The 25,709-nt window shown below is 34.9% G+C and overlaps 2 protein-coding genes across 3 annotated transcripts; one reads left to right on the forward strand and one right to left on the reverse strand.

Moving 5' to 3' along the window:
* Positions 1 to 16,061, reverse strand: LOC110464981 (dual specificity mitogen-activated protein kinase kinase 7-like; the record flags this gene model as incomplete). Its single annotated transcript, XM_021520519.1, is given in 11 exon segments — positions 1 to 1,657; positions 3,766 to 3,915; positions 4,476 to 4,618; positions 5,584 to 5,664; positions 6,358 to 6,485; positions 6,999 to 7,050; positions 7,321 to 7,428; positions 9,015 to 9,134; positions 10,076 to 10,189; positions 11,367 to 11,433; positions 15,831 to 16,061. Coding segments are annotated over 10 exon segments (1,118 nt in total), but the record flags the coding sequence as incomplete, so codon positions are not given.
* Positions 16,062 to 20,622: 4,561 nt separating this feature from the next.
* Positions 20,623 to 24,224, forward strand: LOC110464995 (pancreatic secretory granule membrane major glycoprotein GP2-like). Of its 2 annotated transcripts, XM_021520534.1 has the most exons (4): positions 20,623 to 20,740; positions 22,797 to 23,177; positions 23,700 to 23,876; positions 24,187 to 24,224. In XM_021520534.1, exons 1-3 carry the CDS (start codon positions 20,695 to 20,697, stop codon positions 23,858 to 23,860), a joined length of 588 nt encoding a protein of 195 aa, XP_021376209.1. In that variant the 5' UTR covers positions 20,623 to 20,694; the 3' UTR covers positions 23,861 to 23,876; positions 24,187 to 24,224. The 2 variants fall into 2 exon arrangements, with proteins under 2 accessions (XP_021376209.1, XP_021376208.1); XM_021520533.1 differs by lacking the exon at positions 24,187 to 24,224 and having other exon boundaries at positions 23,700 to 23,997.
* Positions 24,225 to 25,709: the final 1,485 nt, after the last annotated feature.

Raw genomic sequence — 25,709 nt, forward strand, 5'->3', positions numbered from 1 at the left:
TTTTTTTTTTTTTACAGGTAAAGCTTCACATAAAAAACCACAAGAGGATTTCCCATGGGTCTTAATGCTCACCGCCATGAAATAGTGTAGCTTAGTAGAATTTTAGTAAAGGTGTTTAAGGTTGAAAAAAGACATCCAAGATGGCTTTGACCTTATCTTGCAAACATTTATTAATATTTGTCCGGTACCCATGCATGTTTTGCCACCTTGGTAGTGTCACATTTGGGGTCAAATGTATTAGGTCAATACACTGACATAAACGATAGCCCTTTGTTAAAAGAATTATTTACACCAAATTTAAAACATATTCCGAACTTTCTGTAGAAAAAAAGTCAATTTGTTCTTTATAACTGAAACCTTGGTGCGGTCCGTGAAGTAGTTGGTAGGAGTTGGAAGGGGACTTGATATGAGGAAAATGTATCACTTCATTACATGCCCCTAGACAGTAGGTTACCTCATTAAAAGGCAGGGGCACTAAATTAGGAATGCCCTTATCCTAAATAAATTTTTGGTTAGAATCTATTCAGTTCTTTCCCAGAAGAAGCATTCTTAGCTTTTCTCTTTAAAATCCTAGGTAATGGTTGAGCACTTGGTGAAGCCTCATTATGGGTTTGAGAGAAAAGACATGAGGAAACTTCCTATTCATTGTGGCCGGATGTTCCTACAACTCCAGCAGCTGAATTCTGCTTTTTCTAGATACTGGGGAGAAAATTGTCTATAATTAACCATTTTGATCCTGAGCCTCTATGTGGGGTAAGTGTACCTATTGAGGAAGCTTTGATCCCCTTAACCTAATACTTCTTACCACATTTAGTTGAAATCAATTTGGTGATTTCAGAGAGGTAGCTATAATTATCGAGTTTACGCACAACTGATAGTGGATGATGCAGAATGGGTGAAGATGGACGACAGATGACACACGATGGGTGCAGACGGACGGCAATAGCTCACAGGTGTGCTAAAAAATATTTAAACATTTTCTGAAATGACTTAGATTAAAAATATCGCACAATCGATATCACAATCAAAGTCAATATGTAGAAGCACATCAATTTAAACACAATATCGAGTGGTGTTCCCGTCAAATCCTGGGTTTTACGATGAGTGATGAAGTCTTTGATTTCCTTTGAGCAGCACACAGTGTTATGATTGGATGTGTAGGCTGGCCATTGTTCAGTAATGTCCAGCATTGTCCTGAGGATCAAAAGTGTGCTTACCAGTGGTCATAAGCGTCTATATAGTACTGATCAGTGACCATCATTATTCAAAGGATCTCTATAGTACTGACCTGTATCCAACACAAAGACCTCTCAGGTACTGAGATCTGCCCAACAATGTCCTGAGGGTCTGGACTGACCAGTCTCAAGCATGGCTTCCCAGGATCTACACAGAACTGACCAGTATGGAGCAATGGCCCTAGGAACTAAACTGAGCTAGCCAGTGGTCAACATTTTTTAAAGTATTTATACAGTACTGACCAGCTTCCAACATTCCAAAGGTTTGAGCTATGCAAACCAGTGACCAGCATTGTTTCAAGGATTCAAGCTGTGCTGACCAATGACCAGCATTGTCCCAAGGATTTAAGCTGTGGTGACCGGTGACCAGCATTGTCCCAAGGACCTAAACAGAGCTTACTTTAGTCTCTGTCCATCTGCAGCTGAAATAGTAAATAAAATAGTTGAGTGGCAGGTAGTGACAATGATATGAGAACACCCGATATCAACACTTCACTTGGAAATGTGTAATCACACGTACTTCAGAAACAAGAGGCCCAGAGGGCCTGTATCGCTCACCTGGATATCTAAGCAATCATGGCAAAATATTCTCCGAATGAGATCCAAGGGAATATGCCAGACCCCAAGGTCAATCCTTGTAGCATATCTGTATTTGATTTTTTTATGCCCAGCAATTTTATGTATGGTTTTGGGGGGGGGATCTCAACTGTTTCCAAGCTGTGACTCAGAAACTAGGTCTCTAGGGTTGTGGCCAGACCCCAGGATCAATTCTAATATCATGACTGCATTTGTCTCTTTTTGCCCAGCGTTTGTATATATAGTTTTGGGTTGGGGATCTCAATCGTTTCAAAGTTATGACCAAGGGGTTATGTCTGCAAGGGTTGGGCAGACCCTGGGGTCAATTCTAATATCATGACTGCATTCGTCTCTTTATGCCCAACAATTGTATATATAGTTTTGGGGTGGGGATCTTAACCGTTTCAAAGTTATGGCCCAGGAGTTAAGTCTCCAAGGGTGGGGCCAGACCCTAGGACCATCCTGGAAGCAAATGTGCATTCCTCTCTTTATACTCAGCAATTATATATATGGTTATATAGTGGGGATCTCAACCATTTCCAAGTAATACATTTGTTTTGGCCCCACCCCTTAGCCCGGGGGGTCAGCCCCACCATTTGTACAATTTTGAATCCCCACCACCTAGGGATGCTTCCAGTTAAATATGGTTGATATCTATCTCTTAGTTCCAGAGGAGATGTCGCTTAAGGCAATATAGTTAAATTCCAATCAGTGGTTAAGAAGAAGAAGTCATTTAAAGAAATTGTTGACGGACACCGGACAGACGGACGGACGGACGGACGGACGGACGGACGCTATGGCATAAGCTCACCTTGGTCCTTCGGACCCGGTGAGCTAATAAAGCATATGATACAAAGACATTAATTAACTCACAGGAAGACAGTCATAAGATAAGACGACTTCAAGAAGGTCGTATATGAGGTGCATGGAATGAACTGATGTGTTTTGTGTACCGACCTCGCCTGTACATATCATATGCTAACAGTAGTTCATAAGTTGCTACGACTTTTGTTGACGAGTGAGTTAAGCTCTTGTCAGATAAATCATTTCACAAATGCAAATACAATAACTCCGTGAAAATAGTGGTTTGTAAAATATCAAGATCACTTTAAAATGCAAGTGCATGTGCGTGCACATAATAACGGCTTACCATGTGATAGCCTATGGTTACATATGTACCCGACATGTAAATATACCATGCGTTAGTGGGTTATGGAATGATGTCCAAAGTGTACATGATTGAGAGTAATTTTGTTCCATAAAAGAACAGTAAATTGACAATTTAATATAGTATTTTAATTTATTTCTGTCGTATTTGGTACAGTAAAGAAAATAACTGTCATTGTGTAAAAGTTCAGATTTTATTCAAGGTAGACAACACTCATCAGGATCAAAATTACTGTAAAATGTAAAATAAATGAATTATAAAGACTTTGTGTGTATCTGATTCAAATTTTCACTCTTTTTGTATAAAACTATGTGTCCTGTTTTCTTTTAGCTTGTATATAGTAACATGTATCCATACAATTTCAATAAAAAACGTTTTGGTGAAACATGTTGCAGATATTTTATGATAAATAAAATATTTGTAGGGTTGATTAGCAATGCTTCTTTTCATTATTTCATTGTTGTTGATATAGTTTTGAACAATGTAACACACTCAAAAAATGTGAAAGTGTTAAATTTGCAAAAAATTCAATTTTTCAGTATTTTTTACACAAAAAATCCCCAGTTTATTGGAATGCTTAGATTTTCATAAAAACATCTCTACATAGTGACATATCTTTCATTGAATTCTGCTGGCTAATTGTGAAAGGGTGGAGCCTCCTTAGGAACATCAAACTAGAAGTAGTGTTATACATGCACTTACCCAGCAGACCAAAACTAGCCATTTCTTACAAAGCCCTGTAAACAAAGGTTCAGAGGACTATACATATCGTAGAGGATTTCTTACCTGTATCAAGACCTACATTGGACGGCCATTAAAAGAGTTACATCAGAGAACCAAGCTGCTATATCTACTTCCTCCTTCTCGTATTTTTTAATGAACTTGTGTTCAATTAGTTTCTTGTACTTGGGTCTCTTCTTATAATCTTTAGTTAAACTGAAAGGTAAAACATAACAAACCTTAAATGGCATTTTGTGATGCACATTACCAGTAGTCTTACTTAGTAACTTGTGATACGCATTACCAGTAGTCTTACTTAGTAACTTGTGATACGCATTACCAGTAGTCTTACTTAGTAACTTGTGATACGCATTACCAGTAGTCTTACTTAGTAACTTGTGATACTCATTACCAGTAGTCTTACTTAGTAATTTGTGAATTTATTCAATGAGAGGATTACTAATAGTTTCTTGTTCAATACTGTACCACATATTTGCCATTTTGGTGAACTGATCGGATAGTTTTCCTTCTAATATTTATGATTATATTACATGTAACAAGAATTCTTATGGTTGGACAATGGATAGATGGAGGAAACACAATCTAATGATGGTGGGTTAATAATCAAATAAAATGGGAAAGGATTTTAACATCGTTTATGTATAATATGTAGCTATTTGACTATTTCATGAAACTAGTTCAAATTTCTGTAGTCTTCATAATCTACATAATCTTTTCATATTTTCATATATTTCATAAACATATACCAAACATACCAGTCTCTAACAAATGAACAGAACTCGTGTGAGAATTCCGTTGAAGGGGGCAGTAGAGGTGGGTCTTCTTGAAGGACTTTTGTTAATACTTCAAAGTCAGTTTTACAGTTCTTATAGGGGAATTCTCCTGTTGCCAGCTCAACCTGAAATAAAACAGCATCACATAACCAACAGAATTTTAAAATAATATCAAGAGGAAATTATCAATTGAAAAAACATTGATTCCTTTCATTTTTTAATTACAGAATTATACTTATATCAGTCATTTAGTTTAGAAAGGAAAATGTCTGCAACAGTGTTAATTTAAAAACAATAAATCTTTCAGATACTTATGATTACAATATTATTTTTTCAAAAGATAGAACAAATTCACGATAAACTAGAAACGTGTTTTTGGGTCTCCCCTTATTAGCTTAAAGACAAACTTCAGTATCAAAAATTAACAAAGGGCCATATCTCATTATATAGTGGGGCATGAGACTCAAATTTAGAATGCGACACTCCTTCGTCCAGAGATACATAACGTAGGTGAAATAACATGGACCATAACTCTACATATAAATGGACATGAGACCTGATTTCACAAACTTTGGTATTAAACATAAACAAAGGGCCATAACTCTGTATGTAGTGGGGCACAAGACCTAATTCCAGTGCACTGCACACTTTCTGTGTGATGCAGGTATACTTTAAGTTTGATCAAGATATCTACACGGGTATAACATTTACAGGCCGGACAAGGTTTTACTGAAATGTGCACTTAATTGACCTTTGACCTTGAGGTGAAGGTCACAAGGACCTAATTCCAGTGCACTGCAACCTTCTGTGGGTGATGCATGTATACCTTAAGATTCATCAAGATATCTTTTAACGGTTTAAAATTTATGGCCCGGACAAGTTGCGATATAAAGAAGAACCAGAAGTAGAAGAAGAAGAAGAACCAGTACTAATACAATATGTCTCCCTTCATTCGAAGGGGAGACATAATAAAACAAATTATAAGATGCAATATCAAAAATAGTATAATTTCATTAAGTTTTTACAGACACGGGATACAAGTAGATTTGATTTAGACATATATACAGTAATGTAGAGATCTGATACATACCAATGTGATGCCCAGGCTCCAAACGTCTGCCCGGATGTCATAGTCTGGTCTGAGTGGGTCAGGCGGGTCTATCCGCTCAGGCTAGGTAAGAAATAAACAAGTTGAATGTCTATTTATATGTATATGACATTTTGCTGATGGACATTATTATCAATCACATTAAATCAGATAAAAATATTCCATTGGAAAAATATAACACAATATATCAGATCAAAATATGAGAAATGTTGAAAATCCACATGCAAAAAAACAACAAAAAACACTGGAATTAACTCTTAAAAATATACAAAATCAGGTCAGACTGTGTTAAATCTAAATAGGTACAAAAGTGTTGGTCTAAAAGTTTTAAAGGTATGGTTGTTTAATTTGCATGATGATTGGTACAAAAATTTGCAGTCTTATGCTTTTAGGATTAGTATTTTTATGAACTGTACATGGCTTTGTAAGCTAAAGTTAATCAAGGGCAATAACTCTCCTATTATCCACATACCAGAGCCTAAGGATTATATATAGCTATACATTAAGTACTCCAGACTTTATACTCTTATGCTCTCTCCTTAGAATCTGGAGGGAAGAGGACAAAGGAACATATACCTTTACATTTTCCCATCGAGATGGGTCAAAGGACAGCTTTGTCTTAGGAGTTAATCATGGTATCAAACAAATCAATTTAAAACAAATTCAATGAGAACAAAAAAACTTAAAATAGTATGTAAACTTTATATAACTATTAGTCTACAAATACAAGTCTGCGACCATTAAATATGTAATTACCGCCATGTAAGCTGCACATCCTGCACTCCTCGTCTTAGCCTTTGAGTCTACAAGGCGGCCACTGATACCAAAGTCACATAACTTGACAGTACCCCTCTCATCTAACAGGATATTGGATGGCTTCACATCTTAGGAAGAGAAGTGCAAGATAAAATATATGTGGTGTCTAGCTAGGGACAGATATATAGTACAAAACTTTCAGGCAGATAAACCAAAAGGTTACATTTTTAAGGCTGTCTTCTATTGAATTAATGTGTCACATACAGCAGATGACATGATTAGAATATTAGTTATACAAGTAAATTTTTATTGGGTTGTCATAAAAAACTATAAATTTCAACACCATGACATGCCTATAGCCTAGGTAGGACCATCAATATGGTGGTTGGGTGGTGCAGTTGATATAATAGTGCACTTGCCTTTCACCAAGACTGCTTGGGTTCGATTCCCCAACCAGATTTGAAAAAGTATTCTCCCACATCCAAAGACCCAAGCGCACTACCCTCCGGGCTAACAAGAGTGATTAATTGAAGTTGAAAGACTTGTTTCATAACTGCTGTAAAAATTTAAAACCGTTTGATTTTACCATCCCCAGTGAAATGGTTCTCCAGTAAAATGTATATCAAACTCTCTATACTTACCTCTATGTATGACTCCATGTTCTTCTTTCAGATAATTTAATGCTTTCACAATCTATAAGAAGGATATAGAAACGATTTCACAATCTTTAAATAGTATATATAAATATTTCCAAAATCTAATATAAATATTTCCAAAATCCAATATAAATCATAATTATAATGTAACATCAATCCACTTAAACAGAATATTTCACCAGATTCCTATACAACACATTAAAGTGTAAGATCCGAACATTGAAAAAGGTGGCAATAATTTCCATATTAACCATGCCAGATAAAGAGCATTGTTTAATTTGCATACAATACAAAATCTGAGACTCACCGCCACAGCCATCTTTCCTAGAATTGCCTCTGGAATCGGTCTTTTGGTTCTCTTTAAGAGTTTGTCTAAACAGGTAGACATGAGTTCCATACAGATCCACACTTCACTCTGAAGTGATAAAGACATCACATCAAACATATTATATAGTTCTTAATTGTATAAAGTTTGTAGGTGAAGAGGAACCAACTGATAAGTGTTATTCAACATCCACTTCAGCACCAACTTGCCAAAATGTTACACAGAAATTTCAGGTACCAAAATACCTTAACAATTTAGTGTTTATGCAAGGATGCATTGCTATGCTTTCCTATTATGCTGTTAACTTGTTTGTTTTCGCAATTCCAATTTAAAAATAGAAGGGAAATCATAATCATAATGTTATTAACCATGTACTATAATAGAAACAAGAGGCCCAAGGGCCTTAGCGGTCACCTGAGTTATATCATAGGTATTGGTAGCTTTATTCTATTGTTTAGTTGTGATGTGGAAATCAGCATGTAAACTAAGTGAAATACAATACTTGTCATGTCATCAAAGGATAAGAATTTGGAAATATTGGTAAATGTTCCCTTTGGGGCCCCGCCCTAGCCCCTGGGGAGTGGGAAGGAATCCCAATTTTACAAGGAAATACTCTCATTCACCAAAGATGATTCTGACTAAGTTTGAGTAATTTTCTGCTGAAAATGGATAAAATATACCCAAAAGTGTTATTTCCCTATATAAACTATAGTAAACTTTACCCCCTCCCCAAGGGAGAACGGATAGCTCGGGGGTCCCGAAATTTACGATTTAAATAAAGCCCCTGATGATTTTCTATCCATGCAGAGAAAATGAATGTAGTACCTCTGAGTCTGGAGAAGAAGATTTTTGAAACATTGGTTAATTTTCCCTTGGGGGCCCCGCCATAGCCCCAGGGGTTGGGGTAGGAATCTCAATATTACAATTTGAAACCATCTTCCTCCAAGGATAATTCTCACCAAGTAAAACTAATTTCCTACAGAAAGTTGTCAAAATATACCCAAAAGTGTTATTTCCCTATATAAACAGTAGTAAACTTTACCCCCTCCCCAAGGGAGAACGAATAGCTCGGGGGTTCTGAAATTTACAATTTAAGTATAGCCCCTGATGATCTTTCATTCCATGCAGAGAAAATGACTGTAGTACCTCTGAGTCTGGAGAAGATTTTTGAAATATTGGTTAATTTTCCCTTTGGGGCCCCTAGGAATTCCAATTTTACAATTTTGTAGCCTCATCTACCAAGGATGATTCTGACCAAGTTTGAAAAAAATCAATCCACTGGTTCTTGAGAAGAAGTTGAAAATGTAAAAAGTTTACGCACGACGCACGATGGAAAGCGATTAGAATAGGTCACTTGAGCAAAGCTCAGGTGACCTAAAAACAATTTTTGATTACGTTGTATTAGATAAGTTTAATACAGAACAGATACCCTTCATGTTAATGATGGGAAATAAACTGTGTACCAGGAAACGATCACCCAGTCTAATATGTGCCCTTCACCTGTAAAATCTATATTTGCCCAATTTTGCTTTTCACATATAGTTACCACATATGGCAAATTGTGTTCTAATATTTGATGTCATGATGAATTTGCCCTTATAACGATGGGCAAAAAAGGCGAACATTAAACTGCAGATAAAACTTCCCAGTTAACCTATCAACTCCTGATTACTTACATCAGTAATAAAGGTTCCAATACATTGCACTATAAAGGGATAATCGTGACACTTAATGACCACGTCTAAATCCATGATTATTCTTTTATTTTCTTCTTTGTTTCCAGATCTTCTCATTTGCTACAATAAATGAAATACGTAACAATAAATACCGGTGAAGAAATCGTAGCCTTCAAAATTGTCAGTGATAATAAAACTCAGAACTAATAAATAAATTGATCATGGTGGTAAGTTATACAAATGTCAGCATCAACCTTATGAGACCATATATATATATTCAGTAAAGAAATAAGGGTAGCCTGATAGTCTAAGACTTGTGAAATCTCCAGCTGGACTAGTGGTTTTTAAACCACTAGCCCGATTGACTAGTCAAAATTTGGTATTGCTTTCTTGTTAAATAACACTGGGTAAGTGGAATTTGCACATGGACTAGTACAATTGGAAACTACTTACTGATTGGTGGTATTTAAAACTAATTTCTAGCCCTGCCATATCCCTTCTATTATCCAATACAAAATGAGTACATTTGCTGTGTGGTTCTTGAATAAGGGCTAATATTATACTTGTATGTACATTTTATTTGGAAAAAAATCTATGGATCTTGCAATGTTGTTTCGCGCCAGATGCAGTTTTATGATATAATTAACTTGAGATGTTTTTGAAGCAGCAAAAGTTCATTTTAAAATGGTGGGAAATTAATTTTATGTCTTTTTGTATTGTAAATAAATTAACGTCACAATATGCCTGGTCAAAGGGAGATAACTCAATCTAGAGCAGGCAAAGTACCTGTGTTGCTATCTGATTTTCACACAGAAAACATCATTTCATTTAACTGAAGTTTTACATAAAACAATTCTGATAACTTTCCTCCAATGTTCTGTACTATGGTCTGCCTGTAATACAAATCTTTTATTCCATGCTTTCCTCAAATGTGCAATTTTTAACAGACACAAACATGAAGCCCTTAATTCCAAGACTTTGTATAAATATAATCAGTAAAATTTAACTTGAAAATCACACATTTATCCCATTCAAGAGAATATTTTAGTTCCTGTACATACTTTGACAGCCATCAGATGATTCGTCCTCTTATGTCTCATCTTCACCACATGGCCACACGTCCCATGACCAAGTTCTCCTAAATGTTCCAGATCACTGATTTCTGTTGGGTATTTCTTAAAAAAAAAAGAAGTTAATTGAACATGACAGCCAATACAAAGCAAATGCATAGCAAAAGCTGGAAAGCAATACACCTTATTCCATACGCTTAATACTCACAGGAAATATAGAACCAGACATATGTAATCAAATTAATAGCACATCTTTTCAATTTCATCCAAAAAATAAAGATGCAATGCTTTTGTTCTTTAACTGGCTATTCTATATCTAAAAAAGGGTGGTCACACCTGGTTGGCGCAGTGGATAACATTCTCGCCTTTCCCCACATTAAGACCGTCTGCACGCTGACATTCAGGCCAACAAGGGTGATTAATATAAGTTGAAATAATTTGTTTTATAATTATTGTGAAATAAATAAAGTTAATATATCTAAAAGATCAGTAGGAAGCTACATATTACTTGTACTATGCACCAGTTCATACTTTCATAGTAGAAGTAGAAGGTTGTGCATGCTTAAAAATGTTGGCATTGTGACTCTCTCGACTGATCATCATGTGGATTTTGTTTGGGTTGGCTAAAGTTCTGAAAACTAAGTAGATATCTGTAATCTGTAATAATTTGCTAATTTACTCAATGCAAAGAATAACATTTTCAGACAAATTAAATTTGCACTTTTGCATTATAATCTTAGATGTTGATTAACTGATTGTCCCATGGGTAATATTTTGTGTTATACAAATGTACCATAAAATCGCACTGTAAACAGCAGTGTCAAGTTTGTTAACGTTACTCTGTGACATTAGTTTTTTTAAGTGACATGAATTATTCATCTTCAGGAACAGAAATGAAAATTATGGGAAATGCTATTGATGTGAAATTATAACTAAATACCACAAAATAGAATCCGTAAAAAGTGAACATATATTTATCTCAAACTTAAAAATGTTCTTGATGCATATAAATTAGATTATTTTATTCAAGAGAAAAAAAAATGTGTTTAAATATACACAAGTTGATTAAGTGGAAAATGGAATGTATTGAATATACTGTCACAAAAAATATCCCTCTGATGTAAATTACCTTTGTAGGTTTACACTATATCCCAGTAAGTAATGGAAAACCATATAGACTGATATTATTTATGTACTGGTAATCAAGGTAAACCAATTCAAACTGCCTGCACTTCTACACACACAAGGCAATGCACATTGAGCTGTAGCACACTTCACCTACCTGTCCTTCCATTGTGAGAATTCCTGTCTGACTCATTATCTCTTTGTATCTTCTCTCTATTTCAGCACTGTAACAACAAATAATAGTATTGTAACTGTCCAGGTTTCAGTGTCACCACTGTAACAACAAATAATAGTATTGTAACTGTCCAGGTTTCAGTGTCAGCACTGTAACAACAAATACTACAGTTGTGGGATCGCACAACGTTACACGATGTGCGGTGTNTATGCTTTGACAACCTAAACTTGTCCACACTGTTGGAATCACTTCTTTGCCCAATATATACATTGTATATATAAAGGGGGCAAATAAGTACTGGTAATTCCAACAGTATGGACAAGTTTAGCGATCCGCTCCTTTATCAAGACACAGTGAAACAGAACAACTACATGTACATATACATCATATTGCAAGAAGATAGAACTGATATATACTATAATTGAAAATATAGCTATTACATAAAACCAATAGTCCCCTCGACTAAAGACAGCTGAAAGCAGCAATTAAGCTGAGAGCTTCGCATATCTAAACGTCTGTGTATTTTGTTTATCAAGGAGGTGAACCTTTAAAACTGTTAAAGATATTGTTAAACCTCTCTANTGGTTTTTAAACAAACTTAATGGACACATGTAAAATTACAACACAATCCCGTATACAGGTAAACATAACCACTTTATACATGTACCTGGACCGTAGTTTTCCCCCCGCCTGGGGCACTTACGTAACTCGTCGGGTAAGGCCGGGGTGTGAAAATCCTGGTGAATGGGAGCTATAGGCAAACGAATGCAAATAACAAACACTATTCATTACGGTCAAACTTATCAACTCTGTGTGTCAGGCACTGGTCAGGTAAATCTCCGGACACTCATCAAATTGTTATTTACCTGTTCTGTTACCTTGGAGCCAAACCAATTCTTGACAGCCTAACGGTCGCTGTACATGTAATACTGTGTAACCTACATTGTGAAATCAGAGACGTATATAATAATGTATTATACCTCTCTGGTGAAATTGTATTATCTTGATTATTGTGATGAGAAATTACAGATATATACACAGTGTACATTATTGCACAAAAGCCTTCCGTATTTTTGTCATTCCGTAATTTTGATCTACAAATGATACCAAATCGCACAGTTGTGCGGAGAGAAGCGCACAACGGGGCGAATGATTGCTAAATCGCACAGTTGTGCGCACCATGTGTGGACGATGTGCGGACGGTGTGTGAACGATGTATGCACGGTGTGCGCACGCTATTTTTGGTGCGTTGTGCGGTACCACAACTGTAGTATAGTAACTCTCCAGGTTTCAGTGTCAGCACTGTAACAACAAATAATAGTATTGTAACTGTCAAGGTTTCAGTGTCAGCACTGTAACAACAAATAATAGTATTGTAACTGCCCAGGTTTCAGTGTCAGCACTGTAACAACAAATAATAGTATTGTAACTGCCCAGGTTTCAGTTTCTCCATGCTTCAGCAATATAAATATTAGCTGTATATATATACATTGTATATGTATAACGTATGCTTTGACAACCTAAACTTGTCCACACTGTTGGAATCACTTCTTTGCCCAATATATACATTGTATATATAAAGGGGGCAAATAAGTACTGGTAATTCCAACAGTATGGACAAGTTTAGCGATCCGCTCCTTTATCAAGACACAGTGAAACAGAACAACTACATGTACATATACATCATATTGCAAGAAGATAGAACTGATATATACTATAATTGAAAATATAGCTATTACATAAAACCAATAGTCCCCTCGACTAAAGACAGCTGAAAGCAGCAATTAAGCTGAGAGCTTCGCATATCTAAACGTCTGTGTATTTTGTTTATCAAGGAGGTGAACCTTTAAAACTGTTAAAGATATTGTTAAACCTCTCTATAGGAAATTAGTAAATGATTTAATCCTACTAATTTGGTTAAGAGAGTTATAATGCGAATAACTGTTATAATTAGCTCAAAGTAAGACAGTGTTTTTTTTACATCTGTCTGTCTGACATTGCAGATGCAGCACTGATTTATTGGGTGGACTATTCGGGTTTACAGTGTAAAGTCTACGACATAAGATAAAGATCAAAACATGTCATTGTTCTTTATCTGCATGTCATATAATTTCTGCAACATAATAAAGCACTCATAAAATTTATCCCAGATTCATGTCAAGTTCCATGCCAAGAACTGAACATCAATTAATGACGAAACAAAAAGACATTGAAGATGAAAGTAATGTCAATTACCAAAACATAAAAAGTACATAATTTGTATATATGTATATAATTATTGTGCTTAAATAATGGGAACTTTTTCATGTTTCAATTCATAAATTTGAAAGTGGATAACAGAAAATGAATGCCAGTCAAAAAGAAGTTTCCCTGGAGCTATGCGATACAACATTCTGTACCACACACGCAGGGGTTGACACTAACTTTTAATAGGTGGTGGACCACAGGTCCACCTGCTCTCTTAATCTGGTGGACCTGGTTAATTTCTGGTGGACCTGAATAATATTCTCAGATCTGGGGCGCTTTGCGCCCCGGTCGACGAGCGTAGCGAGGAGTGGGGGGTGGGTTCGGGAGGGGGTACCCCCCCTCCTGAATAAGAGGGGGGTATGGGGGTCCTCCCCCAATTTTTTTTAAAAGCTAGATGCAAAATCCTGGCATCTGAGGGTTTTAAACAAATAATGAAGGTTTTTTAATTTTCTGTAAAATACTTGTTTTTTCTCCTTATTTTTTTNAACTACATGCCAAATATCATGACTATTTGCCTCATGGTTCAAAAGAAGAAATTGTTTGAAGATTTTACAAATTTTGGGTAATTCAGTTAAACTTGATAACCCTTAACCCCAATTTACTACAAGCTACTGGCCATTAAAGAAATAGTTGATGGAACAAACAATAGCAATATATCCCACAGCTAGGTAATTATAAACTGAAAATGCTTTAGCTTAAAACTGGTTTTCAATTGTATAAACAGTCAAACTTCCATAAAACAAATTTCATGATGCGTCAAACTTATAGGTATCAGAGTACAGTAGAAATGGCTTAATCCTAAAAACTCCTGCTTAACGCTCAGCAAACTAGGAGTAGGACGACTGGTCCGCCCGTTGTCAGTATAATGTGACACGGTGGGGCGTCCTGCTGGGTGTCTTCGGCAGTATGTTTCAGTGAGGTAGCACTATAAAGTCGGCATCAGTTCCACGCTATCACAAGGAGACAAACACAACTATATTGCAGCCTCCCAAAATACACACACATACACTACACGCATGCATGCGCATCTTGCACACAGGGGAGGCCGTCCTTAAATGACCTTAGCTGTTAATAGGACGTTAAACAAAATCAAACAAACAAACAAACAAATAATCCTAAAAATACAGGGTATGTCTCAGATAAACATGGATAGCAGATTCAGCCTGCACAACACACCAACATATAAATATATTCATAAACTACATTTTGAATACATTTTTTTAGAAGAATTTGACTTTTTTGAAAAAGGGATTTCCCCAGATTTCGGACATGTGAAAACCATGGTTACCACATCAAAAAACGCAAAAAAACATGCATGGTTCGAAATTTTGACTGTATACCATTTATTCTCTATAAAATAATATATAGATCTAGGTTATATCCTGTTCATAATAACTTAGGTAATGATGAAAACAACAAAGTGAAATCAAAATATTCATTCCAAATATGAAATGAATTAAAACAGATAATACAGAAAAATAAAATGGATATATGGCCTTATATAAAGGTACACTTGACTTGTCTTAATGATATGACTGAATGAAGCATGTTCACACCTAATATAAATGTACAAGAACTGTGTGTATGTATATACTTTGTCATGGGAAAAAATAAAGGCTTAATAACATTATTTCTGGTAATGATATAAGATCCATGAAAAGAATTGTGAAATACTTTGTCTGGTTCCAAGAACACAATTACTACTTAAATTCTTTTCCTGTAAAACACATCCTTTGTAATGATAAATACACTTGAGCTCTGAGGTAACATTATTAATATACACATACAAAGGGAAAGAAGCCTTCAAAATTGGAAAGACCACCAGGTTATATATAGAACAATGTACTTTCCAAATGTGTGAAACTAAGGGGAAATCCCTGTAAAATTACATTTAAAACCTCTGCACAGATACTCCTACCAAGAATATACATATACCCATCAGTAGATCTAAGCAGGTAAACACCAATTAGAATTTGGCAAAGACACCCTTTACTTAGATTTTGTTCCCTGAAAGACAAGTAAACAGTAATATCTAATGTCATAAACGTATTTCATATTCTCTAAAACACATCATATTCCCAACAAAACATTCAGCGGAAGATAAATTCTTTCAAAATATCTGGTAATCCGAGAAACGGTAGAAACGTCAATTTTCGACAAGACAGCTTTGTTTTGGTCTCATCACATCTAAACACGTACACTGTCTTGGTCTCCGTGGACTGGGATTAGCTGATTCTCCGGCTCGTGTATAGATACCTAATTCACTAGGTCCAACTAACCGCCGAGCTCTGTCATTTTCTGATTTAAGTCTTTTTTCTAAATCGTCCATTCGCTGTTGCAAGGAATATGTAGACGACATCTTGGATCACATGATAAATAAATCTCTTTTCAGGGCGATTCTAAAAACAGGTTTCATCACTGTTACGGCGGTGTATTTAACGTAAACAGTAAACGACGCTTCGATTTACCGTGAGCTCTACAATACTAATAATATGATAACGACTAGCAATGAAGCGGATGCCGGATAAAAGTTCCGGAATATTATATTACGTTTACACTCACAACGATGACAATAACTTACAAATTATTTCATTTATGTATTTACTGTTAAATTAACTACGACGTGTTTTTATGATGAGCTTATATAATAATCGATATTGGTCTTTGGAGATTTTAGTGGATTATGAAATTCTTATTACGGTTTACTTACTTGGTCTGCATTTTATCCTTTAAAGAACCGTTGGGACAGATATTGGTATGACATGGAGAGAAGGTAATTCTTCTGTAACAATACCTGGGGTGGCCCGGATTGAGTTTGTGTGTTGAAGGTGTGTAACTAGTTTATATGATTTTTTATGTAAACTAATCAGTCTTTTACTAGCCAGTTATATAAACCTGATTAGGCTTGCGGTACCATGTTTTTGTAGCCATGTAGGACCACTTTTAAATAAAATTTACTTGACTTGACAATGGATAATACGTTTTTGTCGACCTATACATTTAGTTAGTGCACATTTCAAGACAAGTACTGCAAAAGTAAGTATCAATAGAAACTACATGATGTAAGTAAAACTTGTTGTAAATCATGAACTTACTTACCCTACCTTGTTTTGTCACTTGTTCATGGGCATTAACAGATGTAAAGAGTTTACAGTGTTCAGGCTCTATGCTGCCTCCATAATTTCCAATCTCTTGGAATCCCATTCGATACCCCACAGTACTCCACATAGTTTTCATGCACATTATATTTTAACTGGGATTCGTCTAATGGCAACAGCTTATTATTGACAAAAAAAGTCACCAATGAAATAAACACCTACGTCACACTACGACGATGCCCGTATCTTAAATATTTCTTTTCTAAATGTATAAAGTTTAAACACATTGTCTCCTCTACAAGTTTCCAATCCTTTCCATCAATCACTTAGAAACCTGTGATATGGATACTTTCTCTTTCTGGTTTTTATAAATATATGTGATTATTTCCCTTTACTTGTAATATAATATGTTATTGTTATTTTACATATGCTTGTCGCAATAATAGCTCTCAAGAGCTAATGTTCCTTGTTAAATAACGTTTCTTGTATCTTGTTGTGAAATATAGATGGGATGTAGTAATGTTTTGATCCATGAATTTTTAAGAGCCTCTTAACCCACACCCAGTACATAAAATGTAAGCCAAATAATGTAATGTAATACAATGTAATGTAATACAATGTTATGTAATACAATGTAATGTAATACAATGTTATGATGTAATTCAATGTAATGTAATACAATGTTGTGTAAAATAGACTGCACCCCTGTAATGAGGAAGGACTAGGTATATTTCCGTATGCATATTTGCCTCTGAAGGGTGTTGGTTTTTAAGATTTTAATTAATTAAGACGTTCTTCTTTCGTTCAACTCTCGCGATTCGATTAAGACTGTTAGATCAAATTTAAATTTCGATTTACTTTTGATCCGCTAAGTTTATAATATTTTGAATATACCCCCACCATGATGTATTTTCACTGTCTATTTTGATACATTTCTGTTGTCGCTGTACATGTGGTCAAATACAAGCTGCGGCTAAGTATGGACACCCTCGAAGGAAGGATCTTTAATTTGGGGACAGAGAACGAGCTGTTGAGACAGGCCAGGAGCCGTATTCATGAAACGATTCTCACGCTCAAGCATGGGTTCTGTGCTCAAACCAGCATTATTGTAACTCGCTTGAATCGTCTGATATGGTTAAAATGTCAAATGCGAATATTGAAAACGGTTTTCGGTTTTTAGTCTCACAAAAATTCTTCCAAATCATTGAGAAATTTTACATGTTATTAATTAATCATCGAAACAAGACATTTGGGCTTGAGAACAGAATCTGAGTGTGAGAATGAGAACGGTTTCACGAATACATGCCCTGTAGGGCGCCCGGGGCTGAATGAGGCGGGGTCAGAAGGTTTGATTTGTTTAAAGTCCTATCACGGAATTCGTGGTCCTATTAACAAATGAGACCAATTAAGGACGTGGTCAGTTGGACATTTATATGACATCACGTCAGAATGGTCTGGAACAATGTGTAAATTACGTGTAGCTGGAATGAACGCGAATGAAAGATTCCTCACACAGAAAGACAGTGTTGTAATATTGTGACAGTGTTGTAATATTGTGAAGGTGTTGTAATATTGTGACAGTGTTGTAATATCGCCCGGTTGTGGAACAGTCTCCCAAATGACTTCCGAAAAGTTGAAAAATTCAAAGAATTCAGGAAGCTGGTCCATTCCTGGGATAGCCCCATCTGCCTTTGCAATATCTGCAAAGAGTGATACTTCATACTGTGCCCTGGTTACCTCTGCCACCTGACATTTTGGATTGTGTGATACTTTTATTGTCTTATTTCATTTCTTACATGTTTTAATTCTATTCTCTATTTTTGCAGCATGTTATTTGTATTTTGATTCCAAATATTATAAAATATATTTTTTTTACAAAAGTTGATAAATTTTGTTAATTGATTTCGGTATTATTTTTAATTCACACTATAATAGCGTATATTCTGTCAATTTTTATTCTTTGCTATATTAGCACTGTATGTATATTCCACTTCATAGTGTTTTAATCCTAAGTCCTAAGTAATTCTTGTGTGATATACAAGTATTCTTTCACTATTAACTATGTCTTTTATTTACTTATTCTAAATACAACTTATCTGTGATCACATTTAATGCTTTTCATATATTAACACTATTTTTATATATTTATTGTTCCAAAAAGGTCATATCCCGGGGGCCTTTGTAGGTAGGGGACTCCCAATCACTTAGAAACCTGGGATATGTATACTTTCTTTTTCTGTGATGATTATTACTTATTTTTTTTTTAGTAATATATGTGATTATCTCCCTTTACTTCTACTATACTATGTTATTGTTATTTTACCAATGTTTGCGATGGTATATCAACCTGTGATCTGGGGCGATGGCATATCAACCTGTGATCTGGGGCGATGGCATATCAACCTGTGATCTGGGGCGAAGGTATATCAACCTGTGATCTGGGGCGATGGTATATCAACCTGTGATCTAGGATCCGTAACCCGGTCTAGTACCGCTGACTTTTTGGTTTTCAATCAGAACAGTATTTTGCTAATTGTTTGGTTTATTTCGTCTCTGTTACTTTTCATTGAAGTCCCGCAAGATATGGATTTCTTTTCTGAAACTATTTATCAAGGTTATAGTCATGTCGACAGCATCGGTTTCCAGTGCCTAGTTACTGTTTAGGCAGTGGTACCAGGGTCCTTGAACCATATACTCGCTTGGGAATATAAGCAAATAAATTAAATAAATCTGATATAATTCAAACATTCAAAAATCTAAAGTTAGATTCACATATTTGTTTGAACGGATGAAATACCCCCACTACATTGATTTCCATAGAAAGTGAACATTATATACACACCGATACTCCGGGGGTTACTCTCACTTCCATCCTCTGCACCCCTGGAATATGTCATAGCGAAATCGAAGGCTCAATGGGCGCCACCTTGTAGATGAGACAAGAAGACTAGTTTAATCCTTTGATGTACATCAGATGGACAGAAAGTAAAAGCAAAAGATTAAGAAGGCGCGAAGGATGCTGAAAAGTACTAGTACAGTAACATTTCTGAAGACCTCACAAAGCTCAATCAACAGGACTTACGGAAGCCTTCAGACGGAATAAGGTGGACTTTAGGAAAGTTACAGTATAAAAAAGATGATCTGACTATGGCAAGCCAAGTTGTCATTTATTCATGGAGCAACGTTGATCCAGTACTTAACCAAATTATATAAGATATCTCATATATTATAAAAGATATCTTATTAATTATATAAGATATCTTATAAACATATAAGATATCTTATTTAAAGTTTATGAGATATCTTATTTCTTTTATAAGATATCTTATATACTTTATAAGATATCTTATGAAAGATATAAGATATCTTATATAATATATAAGATATCTCTTTTTTCATAAGATATCTTATATCTTTTATGAGATATCTTATATAATATATAACATATCTTATAAAGGAAAGTATATAAGATATCTTATAAAGTATATAAGATATCTTATATAATTATATAAGATATCTTATATAATTTGGTTAAGTACTGGATCAACATTGCTCCATGAATAAATTACAACTTGGCTTGCCATATCTGACTCTCCATTTGCAGAACACGGACGCTAACTAAAATAAACAAACATAAGACGGTTGGTGACGACACAAGGCACTCTACCGATCTGTTTAAAGATAATTGAACGTTCAAGTATCATATAGGATTCTGAAAAAATGAACTTGATACATTGTAAATCGTCACAAACAAGTATCAATGTAATTCAATTATTTGTCAAATAAAACTACAATAATGGGCAAGAAGTTTAGACTCTTCTTTATCAAAACTTGTTCGTATGGTCAAACCACGATTCTGATACCGATTGTCTCGTTCTAGTGACATTCATAAACACGCCAGTCTTATCAGTCGTAAGCAAGATTTCGACAATACAAGGGAAAACTGGATCACAATTAACACGAATATGACACGACTTCCTCTCATTGCTGTTTGCTGTATCCTAATAAAAGGTTTGTAAGTCCTTACTCCTGTATACAGTATACCCGGTCATCTCTGTGGAGCGGTGATTATTGGACGCACTACTGCACGTGAGGTTGTGTACACCACGGTAATGTGTATATATAGACATGACACGTATGTATAGTAACTAAAGTCAAAGTGGTAAATCAATTAAGACTCCGGCCGGAGAAGAAACAAAGACGTTTCGGGAAGAGCAGTATGCTCGTTGTAAATACTGTACTAATGAGCATATTCCACCAAAAATGGGAAAATAGAACGGACTTTGTATACATATGTCCTTGGCCGAATTAATAAGCTTATCGGAGACATTGACCCTATATAATGTGTAGTTTTGAGGAGTTTATTCTGATACAATAAACAGTCATAATTTTGAGCTGATGGCGTCCGTTAACCATGTTTGGTAACAAATGAGATTGGAATTTCACTTTGACTTATTAAAGGGGTGCTAATTTCTATCTTGATCTTGATATCATTTAAGTGATGAACTTGTTTTTGACATGTTATGTGTTTATTTTCATTGTTGTGTAAGATAAGTTTAGCTTGATAATGGTTTATGATAAGTTCACTTGGTTTTGTTATGACAATAGTTTTTCTTGATGATGATGATGTGGCATATTTGTAACCTGATACCTGTGTGTGATGCACATGTAATTGATTTAGTGAGTGTGCATTTTTTTATTATGATGTAAGGTATGCAAATTGTTATTTTAGCTTTGCGTTGGGTTAAACTTAGTTATAGCATTCCAATGTGTATGTTTATAGTTTATTGTTTATGGCGCCTTTAACGTAATCATATTTTCAGATGCATTTAACCTCGTATTGTGTTAGACAAGTTATAGTTTTGTGCTGCATTTAACCTCGTATTGTGTTAGACTAGTTATAGGTTTGTGCTGCGTTTAACCTCGTATTGTGTTAGAATAGTTATAGTTTTGTGCTGCATTTAACCTCGTAAAGTGTTTGTTAGACTAGTTATAGTTTTGTGCTGCATTTAACCTCGTATTGTGTTAGACAAGTTATAGTTTTGTGCTGCGTTTCACCTCGTAATGTGTTAGACTAGTTATAGTTTTGTGCTGCGTTTAACCTCGTAATGTGTTAGACTAGTTATAGTTTTTGTGCTGCTTTTAACCTCGTAATGTGTTTGTTAGACCAGTTATAGTTTTGTGCTGCGTTTAACCTGACCACAGTTTTTTGTGCTATAACCTAATTACATTTTTGTGATACGTTTAACACACTAATCATTTTGCCATGCTTTTAATCTAGCCATAGTTGTATAATGCGGCTAACCTAGTTATAAATTTGTGGTGTTTTAACCTATTGATGTATTTACATGTTTTTAAATCTAGTTATATCTTTATGACGCATTATGCCTAACTATAGCTTCATGGTGCGTTTAACCTAGTAATCATTTTGTGATATCTGTAACCCTGGTAAAATGTTTTGTTTCGGAACGATATGATGACATTGTGATGTTTTAACATGGTTATAATTTGTGACGTTTTTAGCATTGTTAAAGTTTTTTTCCGATCGCATAATCTAGTTTTAATTTTTTGATGCGTTAATATAACTTGATAATAGTTTTATGATGCGTTATGCTTGTTTTATGAATCTAAATATATTTATTTTATGATGCGTTTAACCAATTTATAGTTTTGCAATCTGTATAACCTTTCTGTAGTTTTGTGATATGTTTAACCTTGTAACATTTTCAATGCATTTTATCTCGTCATGGATTATGATGTGTTTATCCTAGTTATAGTGTTATGATATCCTTAAACTTATTAGATAGCTTTTCAACCCACAATGGTGTGATGTCATTAGATTAGTTATAGGTTGAAGCAATCTAGAAGGTTATCGTATTTAACTTACTGTAGTGAGAAATGTGTGCTTGGCAGAGTTTAATTTCGCGATGGAGTACGGTATGTTCAACTTGGTAATAGTGGTGTGTTTAATTTGTGATTTTGAAATATAATTTCCTGAATCGTGGTATAAGGTGCATTATGCTTTCGAATTCATTTATATCTTATGGTTGTTTCTTTCTAAATGTAGGATGTACATCCAATCTGTGTAATACATTTACCGTATTACCAAACACTCAGACCAGGAGTATCTATAACACGGCTGACCATACACCAGTAAACCCGATATGCGACGACAAACTTATTCCCGGCTGGTATGCCTTTGAATATTCGGCGTCTATTCCGACGTCTTGTCCCCAAACCTTCAGCTGCGGCACGCTTCTTCCTGTATGGATGAATGGCAGCCATCCCAGCGCTACGGAGGGGCCTGTGACAAGGAAGATGTGTGTGAACGCAGGTTTTGATACCTCCTGTTGCTCGTCAAAATTTGACATTGGAGTCAAAAACTGTGGCACGTTCATGATATATTACCTCAACCCAACACCCGGATGTCCAATAGCGTATTGCTCAGGTTGGTTATTTGCATAAACAAAAATGTTGTTTAAACAAATTAAATGGTTTTAGCTCATCGAAGATTGCGGTGATTTAATGAGAAGCCTTATTCTAAAATGGTTCCTTTCCAAAGAAATCACATGGTCCCCCTTTAGTTTGCAATCCATCGCAATGATATTTCTGAGATTGCCTTATATATCGTAGTGTCTGTGTGTTATTTGGTAAGTTAGTAAACGATTTATTTTTATTTTTAGAAAGAGAACCTTACCTAAATCAATACTATTATTCTGTCTTTTGTAAATATCTATTTATTTATGCTTCGATATTTACCTTAAATGTAAGATGCACTGCCTCATATCTATGTAGACATATTTACAAACTTGAATTCGAAAATAAACCAATGAACCGTTGGGAAAGCGAGTGCTAAATGTTTTTCTGAAAACTGCTGCCATTTATAGTAATTCGAAAGGATATAATCAATGATTGACTTTTAACTAATCAGATCTAAGACTTGAGTTATACATGTAAATATTGATCACAGATTATAAGGATTCGCGCAGTACTACCGGAGTCACTCTCACCACGGCTGGGACAACTTTGTCCACTTCAGCCCTAACCAAACCCTCATTGACTACCACACAACCCACCAACGCCACCAAACCATCAGCAGCCAAACCGCACTGGATCACGTTTGGACCTTGATTTTGCAGAATACAGTGTATACACTTCACATGATCTTTTGGTTGTTAGTTTTTATGACCCACCTTCATGTATATTATAGCACAAGATTAATTCCAAATAGGGAAAATGTTGTAGCTTCCGGGTATGTAAATAATTAAATATTGTTCTCAGTATTATAAATTTAACAAATTGTAATCTCATATTATACATTATAACAAATTAGTAATTTAAGATATTATAATATCATGTAAGTAATACGCTCAATTAAAGTGTTAATATAACATATTTGAAAGCATATGAGTAAATATGCTATTTTGGTGACTTATAAATAATGTATTTCTTTGCAGATTAAACAGAAAACAAGAATACGTGCTGAAAATATGAAATAAATGCGAATTCCTTATTGAAGTTAAGTGTTATTTTTTCTCATCATTATTGATGCTGGCTCGTTATATGCAGTCTCGTTTAAATCTCGTTTTCATATTTCTTAAATATTGATATTTATTTTATGTATTTGTAGATATAAAACATATACATTACATACTAAAACGTTGGTTATACAGCAATCAATTGTTTAAAATGGTGATACTGCGCAGGTAAGAAATGATGAACCTAAAACCATGTGTTTCAACATTTTGAAAAATGAAACTACACAAAATAATGTTTTGCTCTAAATTTTTTATTACTAATTCTCTTTCAGTTTTTATATCTTTTGATGCTAACGTAAAAGAGGTTGACCTTTGACCCGTAACATATCAGAAAAATATTACAGCGACATATTCATTTGTTTATAACTAGATTACTTAGGACTCTTTTTGACGTTAAAAGTAACAAATTGTATAAAGATGATAAGTAACAAATTGTATAAAAATGATAAGTAACAAATTGTAAAAAGATGATAAGTAACAAATTGTATAAAAATGATTTCATATAATATCGCTTGAAATGCGTTGAATTTACTCCACATATGATTAAAAAATCAGCTACAGTATATAATTTTACCCCCAAAAAATCAATCAGATTATTTGTTTTCGTTATAAACCTTAAATCTGTAATACCTTGTTACACTCGTCTTGTTCCCCTATACAATATAACATGAAAGTTGAATACTGGGGAGTGAGTGAATAAGTGATTGAGGGCGTGAATGATTGAGCTACAAAAGGAATGTTTGCGTGAATGAGTTTTGAGTGAATCAGTGTTTGAGGATATGCTTGGGTGCGTAATAGAAGAAGTGAGTGAATTAGTGATATAAGGATTGCGTAAATGATGAAGTGAGTGAGTGGAATAGACGAGCTGAGGACATGAATGAACAAGTGAGTGAGTGGAGAGATGGATTTAAGTAAGTGTTAGAGAGAGCGAGTAAGGATAAGTGTGGGAATACTTTGGTAATTGTTCTTTGCTAAGCACCAGACAAATGGAATGCGAATAAGTAACAGAATAGTAACGTCACGCTACCACAATTGGTACAATTTTGACAGTTTTTTAGTGATCTTTAAAAATTCAGATCTTGTATCTGGAATGTTTCTTGATTCTTGACAAAGACTACCTATGGTGGTTCATTTTCAGGAAAAGATTTATATCTAAGTAATTTATTTTTGAAAATAGAACGCTAAACTCGGAGTGAGATTTCGTCCGTTTTTCGGCCGTAAATAGTACCCAAATTGGTACACCATATCACAGGCTATGGAAATTGTTTTTATTTCTACAAGTTGATGTGCCGATTACAACAAAATATGTTGCTTTTATAGATACCATACTGAACTATAATTGTATATATTCACTTTTATATTATCCGAATATAAGGACCAGAAATCAACATTTAAACATGCTTATATTTAACCCCTTGAAAATCCTCCAAAATTTCGTCGAC

Source organism: Mizuhopecten yessoensis, unplaced genomic scaffold (genome assembly GCF_002113885.1).
Source record: "Mizuhopecten yessoensis strain PY_sf001 unplaced genomic scaffold, ASM211388v2 scaffold11045, whole genome shotgun sequence".
Taxonomy (NCBI): domain Eukaryota; kingdom Metazoa; phylum Mollusca; class Bivalvia; order Pectinida; family Pectinidae; genus Mizuhopecten; species Mizuhopecten yessoensis.